The sequence below is a fragment of the Chrysochloris asiatica genome, unplaced genomic scaffold, assembly GCF_000296735.1.
Source record: "Chrysochloris asiatica unplaced genomic scaffold, ChrAsi1.0 scaffold00014, whole genome shotgun sequence".
In the NCBI taxonomy this organism is placed as follows: Eukaryota; Metazoa; Chordata; class Mammalia; order Afrosoricida; family Chrysochloridae; genus Chrysochloris; species Chrysochloris asiatica.
Window position 1 is genome coordinate 9,864,816 of NW_006408532.1, and position 18,028 is coordinate 9,882,843.

The window sequence follows — 18,028 nt, forward strand, 5'->3', positions numbered from 1 at the left end:
CTTAGTGAGTATGAGGGTTCCTTTTGGAATGATTTGTTGTTGTTGTAAGTGCCGTCGAGTCGGTTCCGACCCATAGCGACCCTGTACAGGGTTTCCGAGGGTGTAAATCTTTACGGGAGTAGAAAGCCTCATCTTTCCCCCATGGAGCGGCTGGTAGTTTCGAACCGCTGACCTTAAGGTTCGCAGCCCGATTCGTAGCCACTACGCTACCAGAGCTCCTTTTTGGAATGATAGTGCTTTGGAACTAGAGAGAAATGATGATTACTCAACACTAAATGCTACTGAGTGATTCACTACTGAATGGTTAGTTTTATGGTATGCAAATTTCACCTAAACTATACAGAGGCCTGTGACTCCATTGTGATGATGGTTGTTGTTAAGGGCTGGTGAGTCAGTTCTGACTCATAGAGACCCTGTATAGGGAGCGGCTAGTGAGTTTGAATGCCTACCTTGTGGTTCAAACTGACCGTACACTCCAGTGCTTACCCACACCAGAATTCTGTTGTTATTGTTGTTGTTGTTATGTGCCATGGAGTTGGTTCCGACTCATAGCAACCCTGTACAGGGTTTCCAAGGCTGTAAATCTTTATGGGAGCAGAAAGCCTCATCTTTCTCCCGCGGAACAGCTGGTAGTTTCAAACTGCTGACTGTGAGATTAGCAACCCAATTCATAACCACTATGCTACCAAAGCTCCTTAGGTACCATCAAGTCAGTTTTAACTCAGAGCAACCCTACGTGACAAAACAGAACTGCCCCATAGGTTTCCTAGAAAGTCATTTTTACAGAAAGATGACCAGACCTTTCTCCAACAGAGCCACCAAGTGGATCCGAACTGTCAAATTTTAGTTAGCAGCTGAGTGCTTAACCATTGTACCACCAGGACTCTGTGGCCCCATTAGACTCTTCAAATTTATTGAGAGCCCCTAGAGCTTTTGTGGATTACATCCATTGATATCCATCACATTAGAAATAAAAGTTAACACTTACAAAATATTAATTCATTTAGAAAGAATTAATCTAATTTTTTTTTTTTAGCTCTAAAAGTTGAGTTTTATTATTAGTAATAAATACTCTCCCCTTTCCTTAAGGTGACAGACTCACTTCATTATTTTTAATGAAAATGTCTGCCCCAAACCCAAGTCAAGATGACTGTATTTTATCTGTTGGCTGGTCTTTCAAGTAAAAACAGTGTTCCATAAAATAAGGGGCTAGCCAGTTTGCAAACATGGGCACACTGCTTTTCTTTCATATTTCAGTGTGCCACAGAAGTACTTTAGATGAACGTCACATTTCTTATTCAAAGGTTGAGATTTCGTCAAAGTAATCGGTTTTTTATGGTTCATCAAGGCCATTCATAAGTGAAATTAACACTGTGAGATCGTGTAAACATTTCTCACAGATCGTGGCCCTGTTTTCCATTAACATACCAGACACAGACAATGAAGGTAGGAATGCAGTACTGTGAGTACAGTTTGGTGCAATTTCTTAGATTTATGCTAAGCCAGGCATTTAATCCATCATAGTTTTCAATTATCAGTGCAAATGTCAACTTACTAAAAAGGCAAATAGAATCATAGTGCCGTTATTAAAAATCATTTTGACTCATAGTCTCCCTGAAAGGATCTTAGGTACCCCTGGGGAGGGAGGTCTACAGACCACATTTTGAGAACATTCCTAAATCAGGATTCCTCAACCTTGGTACTATTGACAGGTGGCCAGCTGTCCTGTACACTGTAGAATGTTTAGCAGCATCCTTGCCCTTTATACACCGGATGCCAGAGCACCGCCCCCCAACATTGCCAGTTCTGACAACCAAAAATATTTCAGACATTGCCAGATGCTCCCTGAGGGACAGAATCACCCTTGGTTAAGAACCACTACTTTAGATCCTTGATGGCAACTAAGTTTCATCTTATACCTTGAATTATGAATAATGTAGTAAGATTGATTAGCAATGTCTTCCAAGAAGGCAGGAGAGAGAATATCAGTAGGTATGCCGGGATTAATTAGTGATGTCTACTGTGGATGCAGAAAGAGAAGCAGGTATACAGTTTGCCATGATCAATTAATAGCTCATTTTTATTTGCTGTAAATGCAGACCATTTGATGCTCTTGGGACTCTGTATTTGGATTGGGTCCCCAGTCCTTGTAGAGGATCTCTCTCATGGGCTCTTCTCCCCATAGGTATTCATCGAGGATGTCAGCAAGGAGTTTGTGGAGGAATTCATCTGGCCTGCTGTTCAGTCCAGTGCACTGTATGAGGACCGCTACCTTCTGGGCACCTCTCTTGCCAGGCCCTGCATTGCCAGAAAGCAAGTGGAAATTGCCCAGCGGGAGGGAGCCAAGTATGTGTCTCACGGTGCCACAGGAAAGGTAAGGCACAGGGGAGAGGTGGGCAGGGGGAGAAGGCAACTTCACCCAGGACAGAGGGGCCTGCAGAGGACCCAGAGGATACAGACAGTAAGGACAGCGAATAGTTCTCCAGCAGTTTTAGGCTTTGTTTCCAGAATAGAGTCAGATGTTCTGGCAGCTATTGTTAAAATCCACATTATAGTAACAGTTTACCACTGAGCAGCCGTAGCCATGCGAGGGCTTGTCCTTATCCTGAGAGCAGTTGACTAGCACTGAGGGAGGGTTTCAGGACTGATGGGGTGGGAACTTCCCCGTGGGATCCTTGCAAATCGTTCTGAACCACAATTGACTGGTAAGCATTTCTCACAGACTGAGGCCCCATTTTTATGAGCATATAAATTGTGAGTCCATTGGAGCAAGACAGTGGGAAATCGGGTGAGAGGTTGTTAGATCTGGCTAGTTAGGGCCTGTTAGTGTCCAGAAGTTAAAGTGCAAGCGAGTCCAGAAGTTGGAGCCTCGAGGCTCTAAGAGCTGGCCTTGGATTCTGCCTCCCTTCCTTTCATGCTGCCTGACTTCACCTTCATGAGTCTGCATTTTCTTGATTGTAAAATGGGGAACCTAGCTCCTGGGTCATTAGAGCAATCAGCAGGATAATTCCAAAAAGGTGCTCAACACAGGCCTTTGTATAATGAACACCTGTGGAAGGAATCTGCCCTCATCATAGGTTATTCACTTGTTCTGGGAGCTCTGACAGGCAGAAGAAGGTCGCAGGGAGAAAAACGTCTGTACAGAATTAAAACGCTTCAGTCTGCTCATGATGAAATGAATACGTCAGTAAGCTTCCTGTTCTAGGAGGTATTCAAGCTGAGGCCAGGGGACCCATTCAGGAAGAGCTTTCTGCCTAGAGAAATTGTTCTTTGTGATACCATCAGGACTGAAGATGGGCAGTGTTTAGGGCTGGTGGAGTGAGTGGATGGGTGTGTGAGTGGGTCTGGCCCTGGGCTTGGGTGATTGGGTTCCCGCTGAGACTCCAATCCCCAGAGCCTCCACCCTTGTGAAGCTGGGAGTAGCAATCAACAGTTTTGTGTGCTGTGCCTCCATGTGGCCACCAGAGGGCACCAGATTCTCAGTTTTGAAGCCTGCGGGGGCTGGTGTCTCCCAAGTTGCTGGAATGGGAGGGAGGTAGCTGCCGCACAGGGTCTTCTCTCCTATATTCTGGCTCCCAGGTCATTGGTTCTGAGAGGAACACCGTCTGTGAGACATTCTGTGGCTACTTGGGGCTTGTCCTTACAGTTCACACTTGGGTCCCGCCAGAGGGCCTTCAGACTTGGAACCATCAGCTTGGGACCAATAGTGGAAAGGCCACAGGACTGGGGAGCTGAATTCTATCTTGGTTCTGCCATCTGTCTTCTTGGGGTTGATGGTAAAGACGTATTCCATTGCCTCAGTTCCTCCTCTTTAGAGGCCCTGCAGAACTGTTCTTAAGGGGGTCCCAGCAATGGGGAGTGTAGTCCCCATCCCTGGAGTGTAGGCAGTTAGGCAACACGCCTACAGCCACAGGGAGACTCAGCATGGCCTCTGGGAGGGTGCCAGCCCTCAGATTCTGACCCCTGAGACAGGTAGTGGAGGAACCAGGACACCCCCCACACACCCCACCTCCCACACCCCCATCCTTGTACCAGCCACATAGACATTGCCTTCATTCACTATTCATTGGTGGCGGCCCTTAGGGATTAGGGGGTGAGGGAGAGTAATGCTGAAATATTCAAGAAGAGCAAGAGTTTGCCAATGATGCAAAGTCAGAAAAGGCATTCCGGGCTGCAGGGACAGACATGAGGCACCTCCCATCTAGACAGTCACCACACTGGGACCCTGAGCCCTCCCCACCCAGAAAGATGCACAGGGCCTCCCCACAAATTCGGAAATATGAACCTAGGGTCTGGTCAAGTAGGATAGCAGGAATTTTTGTAAATGGTGCCATCTGTATGGCTGACCCAGGAGCAGATGGAGACCACACACACACCCCCATACACACACTCCAAGAGCCCTCCTGTCCTAGTGGATGCTGCACTTACACACATCTGTAATATGTCAACATGTGGGCGTGTGTACGCGGCACTATCACCCCTCCTCACGGAGTTGCCAGAGGGGCTTCCCCTGGTGGTGGCCTGCTAGGGCTAGAGAGGAAGGATTCCATAGGACCAATGGTTCCTTTCTGGGGCAGAGTTTGAACCAAAGAGGCCTGTTTGTTTGGCTTCTGCAAGGGTCTCTGACTCCCGAACAGATGGGTGTCCCTATGGCAAGGCTTGAGGGAGGCACAAGGCGCTTTTGTATTGGGGAAATGTGACGCCATGGGGGAAGGGGAGGGAAAGGAGACTTAGGGGGAAAAGTAGCCAAGATTTACAATACTTGACCTGGAATTTTACAAATCTGAAATAAGTCATTTTATAACAGCAACAGCTGGCCATAGGTCCTTGGGCAAGCATGCCTCAGTTTCCCCATCCCTGTTGTTGTTGTTATGTGCCATGGAGTCAGTTCAGACTCAATAGTCACACTGTATAGGGGTTCCAAGGTTGTAAATCTTTACGAGAGTAGAAAGCCTCATCTTTCCCCCGCTGAACAGCTGGTAGTTTCGAACTGCTGACCCTGAGGTTAGCAGCCTGATTCGTAACCATTACCAAGAGCTCCTTATCCCTCAGATAAGGATCCTGCACTGTTAGGATTCACCGAGGAACGTAGACCACTCACATGAATGTGGGCTCTTAGGCTGAGGTTCTGTTGTCTGATGGATGTGTGACCCTGAGTCTAACTTTCCTCATCTGTAAAACAGGGTTAAAAATCCTCTGGCCCTGGGTGACCCTCCTGTGTGGCAGTGAGAGGACTGGATGAGGGTGCTCAGGGGTGGCTGGTCTGGAGTAGCTCGTGTCGGCAACAGCTACAGTCCCATAGCTCCCGACTCCGCGGAGAGGGGCTGAAACCTGTATTTCCACGTCGCCTGACAAGACTCTGGAAAATAACATGTTATTCCCTCCGCTGCCGCACTGCGCCCATGCAGTTTTCACAGTAGGCGAAAGGTCCCTCTGTTATTTCCACAGCCGCTTGTCTCCCTCCGGGTGCTGAGTGGATGGGGAGCAGGCTGGATGTTGGCAGCCATTTTCACTCTGGCTGGTGGTGCTGCCAGGCAGCCTGTGATGCCCCTGGGCCCTCCTCTTCCTCCTCCTCCTTAGCAGGGCCAATATGCTACAGGCTGTGTCTTCGAGAATGTTCACATCTCCATGGGATGGAGAGATTAGTCTCCATTTTACAGCAAGGACACAGACTTAGAGAGGAAGGACAACTTGCTCAGAGGCTTAGGGAGCTCCAGGCCTCTGCTCTGCTGTGTGCTCTTGGCCCAGCCCCTTTCCCTCTCTGAGTCTCAGTTTCCCAAGCTGAAAAGAGAGGAGCTGAAAAGCAAAAGACCTCATTGGTCACCGGTTTTCACCTACTCCTTGGCACCCAGTCATTGTATATATATATACATGGGGAAACTGAGGCTCAGAGAAGCAACTCACTTACTGCCTTCGAGCTTCACCCTAGAGAGCAGAGAAGAACTGTCCCCAAGGTTTCCAGGGTGGAAGCAGACTGCCACATCTTTCTTCTGCGGAGCAGCTGGTAGAGGGATTAGAGTATCATGGGATCCAAGGCCTGGAGGGAGCTTGTCCTCTAGATTGGAGCTGAGACATGGCCAGGCCTGGCAGTGGATACTGAGGGTACGGGGCTGCCTGGAGAAGAGGCAGCACTGGACCCTTCAGGGCATCTTAGACCTGGAGTCTCCGCAGTGCCCAGACATCCAGCCTCCAGGGCAGAGGCGTAGCCTTGGAAAATAGTGGCTTTGGCAATTAGTTTTAAAATGCTGAATGATCTCTCACAGCTGGTGGTGGAAACTGCTCATTGGAGCCTCCCCTCAAGTGGGAATGCCGTACCTGCTATTCCCTACAGCAGGCCTCTGCCCAGCAAGGGGAGATGGGGTGTGTACGTGCCCGAACACTCCCACATACATCCCTGTACACCTCTTGAACATGCACATCTATGAAAACACATACACATCTCATGCCTCCACACGTTCCCAGGCGTGCACACCCTCCATGTGCAATGCTACTCTGCCATGTGTTAACATGCACACTCATCTACCCCAACATGATCCCAGACACACACATCCCTATATGTCCAAACAAATCCACTTTGTCACATGCCCACACGTGACATTCTCAACCAAGACACACACAGTGGGTACATGACGTGCAGTCCGACACACACACAGAAAAGTCCCGAGTCCAAGTCCTGGGACTTGGACTTAAGTGTTGTTGAGCTGGTTCCAACTCATAGTGACCCTGTATAAGGTTTCTGAGGAGCAACTGGTGGGTTTGAACTACTGACCTTGCAGTTAGCAGCCCAGTGCTTATCCTACAATGCTACACTTGACCTGACTACTCAGCCTCTACGAGAATGCTCCATTGCCTGGTCTAGAAAACAGGTTTATAATAGAACCCACCTCAGTGAGGTTGAATGAGGAGACTCTAGAGGCCTGCCCTGAACATCCCTCTGTGGGCTATTTGTGGTCAACAGTGTGCACAGCCCTTCCTGCCAGCTCCTTCTTCCGTGGCTCCTGACAGTCCTCTGTTCTGTTTCAGGGAAATGATCAGGTCCGGTTTGAGCTCACCTGCTACTCACTGGCCCCCCAGATTAAGGTAAGATGTTGCTCTTCTCCTTACAAGGTAAGTGCTGGGGGCTGAGATCTTGGGGAGAGTAGTCACAAAGTTCTAGGAGGTTCCAGTGGACAGGGACAGTGTGCCCCTGCATCTTCTCCCATTGTGGGCTGTGCCCATTTCTCCGATGGCGAGACTGGGTTTGAGCAGCTGGGAGGATCTTCCCAGGGAGGTTGTCTTTACTCATACCAGCTGCAGGGAGCAGTATCTTCCCCCTGGCTAATGGTTGTTGTTGTTGTTGTTAAGTGCCATCGAGTCGGGTCCGACCCATAGCGACCCTGTACAGGGTTTCCGAGGGTGTAAATCTTTACGGGAGTAGAAAGCCTCATCTTTCTCCCGCGGAGCGGCTGGTAGTTTCGAACCGCTGACCTTAAGGTTCGCAGCCCAATTCGTAACCACTACGCTACCAGAGCTCCTTCTGGCTAATGGTAGCTGCCCAGATTTCTGGCTACCTCTGTGCACAGCACTGAACAGTGCTGCCCTTCAGCAATGTTCTTGACTTCCCTGGCTTTGGCATCCTGAGCTGGCCTGGACCTGGTCAGGCTGAATTCTGGGCTTCTTATACCCCTCCCACCCCTGCTCTGGACCACCAATGCCCTGGTTCCTCCCTGACTGCCTGTGCACTTACCCCCAGCATCTCTGCCCCTTTCCTGGGGTGGGAACAACCAGGATCTCAGGGAATCAACTGCCCTTGTCCATAACACGCCTTCCAAGAATTAGAGCCCATTCTAATGGGACAATTCGACTGGCAACTACTCCTGTCTTCCTGGGCCTGTGTCCATTCATCCAATCAGCAAGCCAGCCAGCCATACATATGTTCATCTGTCCCTCCACCCATGCATCCATCTACCCACTCACCTACCTATGCATCCATCCATCCATCCACCCATCCATGATGTCGTTGTTAGGCCATCAGGTTGGTTCTGACTCATGGTGACCCTGTGTACAACAATGAAACACTGCCAGTCCTCTGTTCTGTTTCAGGGAAATGTGCCTTCATCACAATCACTGTTATGTTTGAGTCCATTCTTGCTGCCACTGTATCAGTACATCTGGCTAAGGGTCTTCCTCTTTTCCATTGACCCTTCCCTTTACCAAGCATAATGTCTTTCCCCAGTGCCTGTTCACTCTTGATAATGTGTCCAAAGTATGAGAGACAAAGTTTTATCATCCTCACTTCTAAGGCGCATTCAGGCTGTACTTCTTCCAATACAGATTTGATTGTTCTTCTGACAGTCCATAGTACTTTCAATATACTTTGCTAGCCTCTTAATTCAAATACATCAATTCTTCTACAGCCTTCCTTATTCGCTGTCCAACTTTCACATGCATATGTTGTTGGTAAGTGTCATTGAGTCAGTTCTGACTCATAGCAATCCTATATAGGGTTTCTGAGGAGCGGCTGGTGAACATTGCACATTGCAGTTCAAACTGACTTTGCAGTCCTGTGCATTAGCCCACAGCAGCACACCAGGACGCCACATGCATATGAGGTGACTGAAAATACCATGGCTTAGGTCAGATGCACCCTAGTCTTCAAAGTCACATCTTTGCTCTTTAACACTTTAAAGAGGCCTTGTGCAGCATATTTGCCTAATGCAAATCATCATTTGATTTCTTGTTTTCATTGCTGATTGTGGATCCAAGCAAAATGAAATCTGACAAATTCGATCTTTTCTCCGTTTATCATGATGTTACTTATTGGCCCAGTTGTGAGGATTTTTGTTATACATACATACATACATTTGTCTATCCATCCACCCATCCATCTATCTACCCATTCACCCACCCACCCATACATTTACTTACATACCCACCCACCCATCATTCACCTACCTACCCATCCACCCGTTCATCTAGCCATTGATTCATTATTCATTGGGTGCCTCAGACCAGGCTCTAGCAGTATAGCCAACTAGACAGAGGTTCTAGAGCGGCACTGACTGAACAATAGAAGCAAAAATAAATGTGAGCCCCATGTGTAACTTAACAATTTCTACTGTGTTGTTGTTAAGTGCCGTTGAATCAGCTCCACCTCATAGCAACCCTGTAAAGGATTTCCTAGGAGCCACTGATGGGTTTGAACTGCTGATCTTGAGTTTAGCAGTCCAGTGCTTGTCCTACATCATCAGACCAGCACCCCATTTTCTACTATTGTTATTAAGTGCCATCAATTTGGTCCCAACTCATAACGGCCCCATCTAGGGTTTCCGAGGAGCGGCCAACCTTGCAGTTCAAACCAACCTGGCTACTCTCAAAAATGTATAAATAAAAGGAAACAGGCAACATTTATTTTAATATATATTTTATTTACTCCAACATATCCAGAATATCATTCCACTTGTAATCAGTGTAAAACAATGTTGGTGAGATGGGCTGCATTCTCTTTGCACCAAGGCTGGGGAGTGGTATGGATGGCACGTGTAACCCACACACACATCTTAGTCAGGACTCCTCCACAGCATGGACTCAGTGGTCAAATAGGCTTCAGGCTGCCACGTTGGACACGCAGGCCTGAAGGGTGGGTTTTCCTGAGGCATGGCAGGCCACTTTGATGAAAGCTAAGCAAGATTTTTCTTCTCCTAAGCACCCCAAGGGGCTGTAAGGTTTAATTTTTTTTTTTCTTTTAAATGAACCGTCTTTCCCTGCCCCTTTAACTAGCCTGCAGCTGTTGGGGGTGGGGAGTGGCCTGGAGGTGAGCAGTAATGAGCTCTAATGAGCTATTTTGACCCCAAACAGCCAGGCTGCTGAGAAGCCCTGGACAGTGGCTGCTTGTTGACTGCTGCAGGCAGGCATCAAGGGCCCTGCCCCCTAGTTCCCACAGTGGCTTGGGGGGCCAGCGTGTCCGATTTCTGGGCCTTTGTCTGAGGAAGCCAAGCTCAGGGGCTGAGATCGGGCTGATGACCATTCCCAGTGCGGAGCCTGGTCTAGGCACTGACCATTCTCAGACTAGGGAGGGTGGAGGATAGTAACAGATGCACAGCTCAGATATCAAACCAGCTTCTCCTGTAGGTGATCCCCTGGCCCACATTTGAAGTTATAGTTGGCAGGGATGAGGGGAGCTGTCCTTCTCTGGAACCTGTCTCTGACCCCATCTCCCTTCCTTCCACTTCCCAGAGCAGCTGTGGGCTGTAGAAAGAAAAGGAGCAAGGAGAAAAGTGAGGAGGCATAGGTGGACTCTGGGCCCAATGTCTGGGAGCAGGGCTGAGCTGGGAGACAGTAGTTCCCTGGACTCTTCCTTATTCGGGCAGTTCTAGCCCTTTAATCTAGAGTGCTGGGGAGAGTCTTGAGTTCCATCCAGTTTAAACCCTCCTGTTCTAGTTGGGGAGCCTGAGGTCCCGAGAGCAGAGACCTACTTGAGGTACGCTGCCATTCTGCCAGGGAGCTGGGGCCTCTCAGCAGCCATACCCCAGTATGGCAACCTGTGTCCCTCCCCTGCCTAATTTGGCTCCCACCCCACCCCCACGGTCTACATCATCAGTGAGGACACAGCAGGAGACGCCCAGTGGCCCGGGGAGCTTTGGGAAGGCTGCAGTGAGGCCTACCAATCCTGACTCCTTGCCTTATGTCCAGGTCATTGCCCCCTGGAGGATGCCCGAGTTCTACAACCGCTTCAAGGGCCGAAATGATCTGATGGAGTATGCAAAGGTATGGCTCCACCCTCTCTTGCTCCACCCTGCTAAGGAACTGTCTAGCCATGGCACAAAGCCCAGGACAGATCATCATGTGATGACAGTGTGAACCTCTGTCACAACCTAGGCAAGTCCCCCAGAGGTGTGAACATCTGCCTGGTCCTGATCCTTTGCCTTGGCTGGGCATCTGCAAGGAGCAATCCCAGCCTAGTGAGCTGGACTCACCCTCCCTCCCGTGCAGGAGGAATCTGCAGTGTGTCACTGCGGGGTAGGGGGTGAGTGAGAAGTTGTTCTCTGCACAGGACCTCAATTACCTGGCAACTAATTGTCCCAGCACTCTCCCAGGAGCAGGTAGGCACTCCAAGAGGCAGTGGAAGACAAAGGCTTTTGTCACAGCAGCCCTTTTGAAGTACAAGTTGCAATAAAACATATTAGAAGTTTTGCATCAAGATCCTTAGCCGCTCTCCAGGGTACCTTTCTTTTTAGCAACTCCATGGCAGCTCTTGACAAACAGCCTCAATCAATCAGACGGGAAAAAGCAACTCGGTGCACACACCAGAAAATTGCTCGGGTTTTTAAATAGCAGTCACCAGGGCTGGCTGTGAGCTCTTGCCACAAGCCAAGGTGCCGCGTGGTAGGGGACGCTGCAGGGACACAGCCCTGCCCCTGCCGCCAGCATCCCATTAAGACCTGGAGAGCAGGGAGGAAAGATCTTTGCTACCATCTGTTGTTTTATTATTAAGAGGGGAGTTTACAAGAGCAAGCCCATATGTTGCCAAACAAATTGTCAAATAGCAGAGCTATTAAGAGAGCTGAGGTTGGCAAGGTTCCCCCCCCCCTCCCCATTTCCTTGATGATCCAGAATAAGAAGCATGTTTCATCTTTAAGGGTAATGATTTGGCATCTCTGCCCCTATACATGCTCATACCCTGAGTCACGGATAGAAAGAGGACAGAGTTGACTAATAGGCATCACTGTTAGTGTCCAAAGAAGAGTTTCCTGATTTTCCCTGCAAGGATAAATTTCACGAGTGTTGTCTCAGTCCCTCCCAGATTAGAAAAAAGGCACTTAGCTCAGCTTCTATCTTGAATAACCTTTTGAAAGCCTTTTGAACAAGAAAGTTTGCCAGAGAGTCTAGTTCTCTCGCCCTCTCTCTGTCTCTCTCTCTCTGAGGTCTGGGGAATGTGAGCACATTCTAGAAGGGAGGCCATGTTTCTGCACTCAGCAAATGAACAGCAAAACTGAGCAGAGGTGTGAGGCTTTATCTAAATTTAGAGCCAGCTGGGGTCTGAAGCAGCAGAGACAAAAATCAATGGGGCTTTAAAAATCTCTGCTTTCACTACCGGTAAATAACCAAGGCTAAGAGGTGCTACATGAAATGCATTAAAAAAAACCAACAACATACATTTGCTTTACTTTCCATCTCCCTACAAATCCATCGTCCAAAGGAGAAACACTCAGAGACATAGCCTATCCTTATCATTTGTTGTCACATTAAAAATGTAACTAACTAAATAAGCTACAGTACAAAGTGGGAGCTGACAAGCAGGTAAGTCATGCTGCAGATAATTTTATTTTCTGCCCTCAGCTACAATGAGTTTGTAGGAAAAGGCTCAGGGCAGAGAGGGGTTGAGAAACAAAAATCTCTTTGGTCTTGGGAGTGGTACTATTATTGGCATTTTTGTGTTGCCCTGATGGGGGCTGTGGAGAGGGGCTGCTGCTGCCTGTCCTGTTTTCTACTTCTTCCCTTCCTTCCCTTTCTCCATTAGTGAACACCCTTTGGAAAAGAGACAAGGCACGGTGTTTCCACATACACACTCCCAAACCCTAAAGCCTCAGGGAACCCTAGCGATTGTTGTTCTCAGCTATGAAGACAAAGGTCCTGTGGTTGACAAGGGTCCCACTTGACCCAGCACCCTCGTCCCCATGCCTGGCAACTTCTTGTCCCCACAAGAGACCCCCAACATGTCTCAGCTTTGTGTTCTCATTTGCCTGTGTAGTTTAAATGAAGAGTTCTCACCTTCTGGATAATTGTGGGCTTGTTTGTTTGTTTTTTAAGTGAGTCTCCAGTTAAAGCTTAAGGGGGTAAAAAAAATGCCCTTTGAAATTTGAACATGGTGCTTAAGGGAACCCAACTGCTCCCAGAGGAGGAAAATGAGTCTCATCAGGACAGTGGTGCTTATTGGGATTGGGTCTGGCCATGGGCCTGGGACTGAAAGGAGGTTTGGTTTAAAAGTCAGTTTGACTCCTTGCTATTCCATTAAAGAGTCCCTTGGTGGCGCAAATGGTTAAGCACCCCACTATTAACCAAAATGTTGGCGGGTCGAATCCACTCAGAGTTACCTCAGAAGAAAGGTTTGAAAACTCCATGGAGTGCGGTTCTTTCCTGCACACGTGGGATCACCTTGAGTCGGAATCAACTCAACAGCAACTGATTTTTGTTCCATTGAACATGAGAAGAACCCAATGAGTCTGGCCGAAACAGGCAGACCTGTACTTGACTTGATTTCCAACTGCAGTGAGGGTGGGCCTGGTTTCTAAGGCAACCAGCCTCAGTCCCCAAAAAGACTGAAGATGGTGGGTTTCCAAAGTAGTTGCCAACTTAAGAGCCCAGGAACTTGCATGGGGGTGGGCTTTCTCCTATTACAATGGGCTGGAGGGCAAAAGATAATCATAACCACGTATACTAAAAATGGGGGGAGGGCGTCCTCTTAGGCTCTTCTCATTGGGTCTGAAAAGTTGTGTGTGGCCATTGTGCTAGGCCAGGAAGCCCCTGGCCACAGACAGTAAACAAGTACTGAGAGCTAAAAGCTGTCCTGAGGAAATTTGAACCCTATGGGTTCTCATGGCAGGTGCCTTGGTTCCCACCAGACTTCACTGTGGCTGTTGGGTCCAACTGAGCCCCAGCTCACAGTCATGCAAGGATCAGTGAGCTGGAACTGGGAAGTATGCACATAGAATATTCTGAAAGGACACTTTGAGGTCAGCCATCTCTGCCTCACAACAACTCTGACACAGTCTTGCAGTTTCTATGGCCGTATCCAGTGATGAGACTCTCACTCCTTCACCAGGCAGCCTGTGGCATGAGAGGAGACCAGGAAGCAAGTCAGGGTCTGCTTTGCATGCACCAGAATTTGGGGCAGTCTTCTAGGTTGGGGAGAAGCAAAACAGACAGCTGGACCTGACCTTCATGTTTATTTCAAGTTGCCTCACACCTGTGTCTTCCCCATAGCAACACGGAATCCCCATCCCAGTCACCCCCAAGAGCCCGTGGAGCATGGACGAAAATCTCATGCACATCAGGTAAGATGCTCCACCAGCCTGTCCATCCTTCTATCCAGCTTCTGCTTACCCAGCAAAACCAACCTGGGTGAGCATCTACACTGTGCTGGCTCCAGGATATGATTGTAACCCCGTCCCATGTGGTCCCTGCCCTTGTGGAAATTTGGGGAAGACAGACATGGTACCCCAGCTCACCCACTACAGCTCCCTTGAGTGTCATGGGGGTGATGCTGTGTGCTAGGAGGAAGATAATGGGGACCTGCCTTCTCAGGAGGTATCAGGTATTAGCTCCAATGCTTCTCTGAGGAAGTGGTACTGGAACTAAAACATCATTGAGGAAGATGAATTGTCTAGGTTGTAGGGAAAGGCCTTGAAAGGAAAGGAATGGATTGTGTGGAGTTCTCATAGCCTCACTGATGCCTGAGAGCAGAGCCGCCCCCCCGCCCCCCTTGGAGCTCTTGCTCTGAGCTCCAGAAGACTGAGGGAAATGCTGTGACCTCTTACTTGTAACCTGCAGTTCCCACTGCCAACTAGGGTGGGCCCAGAATGTTCTAAGCAGGCTTGGCAGCAGTTGCTTTGGCACAAAAAAAAGGGTAGCACCATCAGGGGTGTAGAGGGGCCATCTCTGTGTCCATCCCCTACTGACTTCCTATTTTGCTTCCTCCTCCACCCCCCACAGCTACGAGGCTGGAATCCTGGAGAACCCCAAGGTAATCCCCTGTTTTCTCAGTACTGGTAGCTTCCTTCTATGCCAATGCTGTCTGATGCATTTGTAGCCTAATTTGAAATTTCACGGGGGCTGAGTGTGGGACTGGGGCTGGGCCCTGCCTGTGTTCCCCATCCCTCCCCACCCTGCCCCCTTTGCCTGCCCTCTCCATGCCGCCGTGTTTTTTCACCCTATGTTCTTTTTCTAATTGCCATTGGGATGAATAGGGCAAGGAAATATTTCAGGCCAGCATAGAGGGAGAGAGTCAAAGTGAGACAATAAAGAAGCAATTAGGCAGATGAGACACTTGTGGGAGGCCCCAGCCTGTGCCCACCAGCTCTCCGCCGCCGCTGCCTCGATTATCATGGGGGGTGGGGGAGTTGTCGGTGGCACAGATTAGACCCATTTGTCTGGGCCTCTGCCCCATGCCGGAGGCAGCCTGCCCTGAGCTTCTAGTCCCCAGCCTCCCCAGACTGACTCAGCCAGGCACTGTTTGAAGTTTAGGGTTTCTCTCCCTGGGGTGGTTTCTCTTTGTATATCCCCTTGCCCACCATGGGAGGTGGGGTCGGGGAGGCAGGGAATCTATTATGGGAAGAGAGAAATCTCTTTGTCCCAGAGGGAATGTGTCTCAGCTCCCTGGCTCAGCCCCACCACCCTTGATGGCTGATTTGGGGGCTGGAGGGCTGTTTGTCTGATGTTAAGGAAGAAGTGTACTAGGTAGGGGGCGCAAGCAGCTGGGCTTGGGGGCTACCAACAAGGCCAACTGGAGGGGAGGAGGCTGGGAGATTTTGGTGAGGGCAGGGAAAATGTTTTCCTGGCTTTGTGAGCATCCTCATTTTGGGCTGATGAGGATTAGGGGTTTAGAGAAGTGACTAACCCAGTGTACCAGCTGCTCAGTGAGGAAGCAGGATGGTGCCCGGGTCACCCCATCACTGAAGTTGCCAGCCTGCCACTGCCCACAGCCTTGACTGGCCCCCACCTCCCTGCCCGCTCACCCGCTCTACCCAAATGTGTCACTCAGGAGAGCCCTGCACCCTTGCCCCCTGGGGACTGATGGACCCCACGGGGCTGCTGCCTGCTGGCCACAAGCTTTTCCAGTTCATGCTCTGCTGACCCCATGACACTCAGGCCAGCCACCCCTAATTACCCAGTCAGTCAGCACCCAGGGGGGTGGGGGAGGTGGAGCGAGCAGCACAGAGAAACTCGGTGGCAGGGCCTCCACCTGGCCCCAAACACACTGGGAAGCCGCGTGTCACCCATCTCCTCACCTGAGAATACACCACCTCAGGACTGGGGGAGCAAAGCTGAAGCCATTCCTAGGGTAGAGTTTGGGGGCTGCGGGTTCAAGCGATCTCTGACCACGGTCAGGTACTTTACCTCCTTGGGCCTCCTGAGTTAGTAAGAATAGTGGTTAATACTCAGATCCCTGAGGCAGGAAACCTGGGTCTGAATCTCAGCGTTACTTCTGATTACTGTGCAACCATGGGTAAACTACCCAACCTCTCTGATTATCTGCTTCCCACACACAATATGGGAAAACCACAGCAAGTCCCACCTGGGCAGTTGAGGATGAAATGAATGTGCATCTAATGTATTGTTTGTCCCTGACACAAACAAGGCCTACACCATGGGGGGCCTTGTGTTCTACCCTCCTCTTCAGACCATATAAAATTCCTTTGGAAAAGGTTGGGGTCTCCTCAAGGACTGCTTATCTCCCTAGGGAGAAGCTTGCTGAAGAACACCCCTGTCCTCTCAGCCTGTCCTACAGGGGGTGAGACCCCCTTGGGGCTCCGTGACCCACCAAACCCAGGTCCATGCTTGCCCCTTTGGAGCCCCTGTTCTGTAATGAGGGTTGTAGCTTCCCAGGAAGGAGAATGCAGTATCCAGGGGCCTGCAGTGCCTCTCACTCCATGGTGGAGGAGCACCCGCCTGAGCAGCCATGGCCCCTTCGGGTGGAGCTCAGGGAGACAGAGCCCCCTCCCCCTCTCCAAAAAAAAAAAAAAAATCCCTGCGACCTGCCGAAGGGAGGGTTTGAAGGCAGATGGCTGGGCCATTTTCTGCCTCCATGAGGGCTGATTGAAGGGCAATGAGGCAGCTAATGCGAAGAAAGATAGAAATTTACTTGCTTTAACTTCATACAGCCCACAGTGAAAGAGTTCATTCAGTTGCCGGCCCCTCCATATCTGATGGATGAATAAACCATTTGCAGCATCGATCATGCCTCTACATCATGGTTTAGTTCATGGGCCATTTGCTTCCAATTTCTTCTTCTCGGGCCCTGTTTCATGCTTTCTTTCGCCCTTTCCCCTCACCCCCCAACTCTATCTCTCTCTCCTTTTCTTCACTCTCTTCCCTCCCCCCTGCCCCCCCTTCAACCAAAGATGACATTGGAAGTGAGCCCTCCCGCTGGGATGGATAAATAGATGGCATTGATACTCAGCAACAAACTATTTGTCATTTGAACTGGGCTTTTAGGAGGGAGAGTAAAAAGAAGACAGGCACCCGAGCCACCTCAGAATGCAAAGCAAATGTCATTTTATTTCTATTTAGTTATTTTATTTAATCGGCGCTGTCAGGTGCCTGCCAGGGTGTTGGAAGAAGCCCCAGCTGCTTCTGACTTGTCTCCTTCCAAATTCAAACCTTCTTATCTTCCGACTCTTGTTTTGGGACTGACTCAATTATGAATCCCCTGAAGTCATCTTAAAAGTAAACAGTAGTTGTACTTAACTAGTTTAAAAAAAAAAAAGTCTGTCATGAGCTTTATGCTCTTTTAAGAACTGTCTTTTGTCTTATAACAACCCTGTCTAGGGTTTCCAAGGAGCGGCTGGTAGGTTTGAACCACTGACTCTGCAATGAACAGTCCAGTTCTTATCCTACAGCGGCCACACCAGGACTCCAGGAACTATCTTGATGTTAGGTGCCATCGAGTCAGTACTGACTCATAGCAACCCTATGCACAACAGGACAAAACTGCCTCGTCCTGGGACAACCTCATAATCATTGCTACGTTTGAGCCAATCTAGATAAGACTATCTGATGGGAGCTCTGGTAGCGTAGTGGTTACGAATCCGGCTGCGAACCGCAAGGTCAGAAGTTCGAAACTACCAGCTGTTTCGCGGGAGAAAGATGAGGCTTTCTGGTCTCATAAAGATTTACAGTCTCGGAAACCCTGGACAGGGTCTCTGTGAGTAGGAACCGACTCCACGGCACACAGCCACCACCAGATAAGACTATCTAGATAGGACCAAATTGACAACAGCAACTGGAAATATTAGAGTAGAATTCTAGGCAGAAGTGGATTCATATTAAT

The 18,028-nt window shown here is 49.4% G+C and overlaps 1 protein-coding gene across 2 annotated transcripts in view; it reads left to right on the plus strand.

Annotated features, from left to right (window-relative positions):
• Positions 1-18,028, plus strand: part of ASS1 (argininosuccinate synthase 1) — a 56,785-nt gene that overhangs the window by 10,732 nt on the left and 28,025 nt on the right. For both annotated transcript variants that reach the window (XM_006834875.1, XM_006834874.1), the window contains 5 exons: positions 2,186-2,374; positions 7,024-7,080; positions 10,672-10,746; positions 13,963-14,033; positions 14,692-14,722. In XM_006834875.1, the coding sequence (XP_006834938.1) occupies positions 2,186-2,374; positions 7,024-7,080; positions 10,672-10,746; positions 13,963-14,033; positions 14,692-14,722 (423 nt within the window). The remainder of the gene's footprint in view (positions 1-2,185; positions 2,375-7,023; positions 7,081-10,671; positions 10,747-13,962; positions 14,034-14,691; positions 14,723-18,028) is intronic.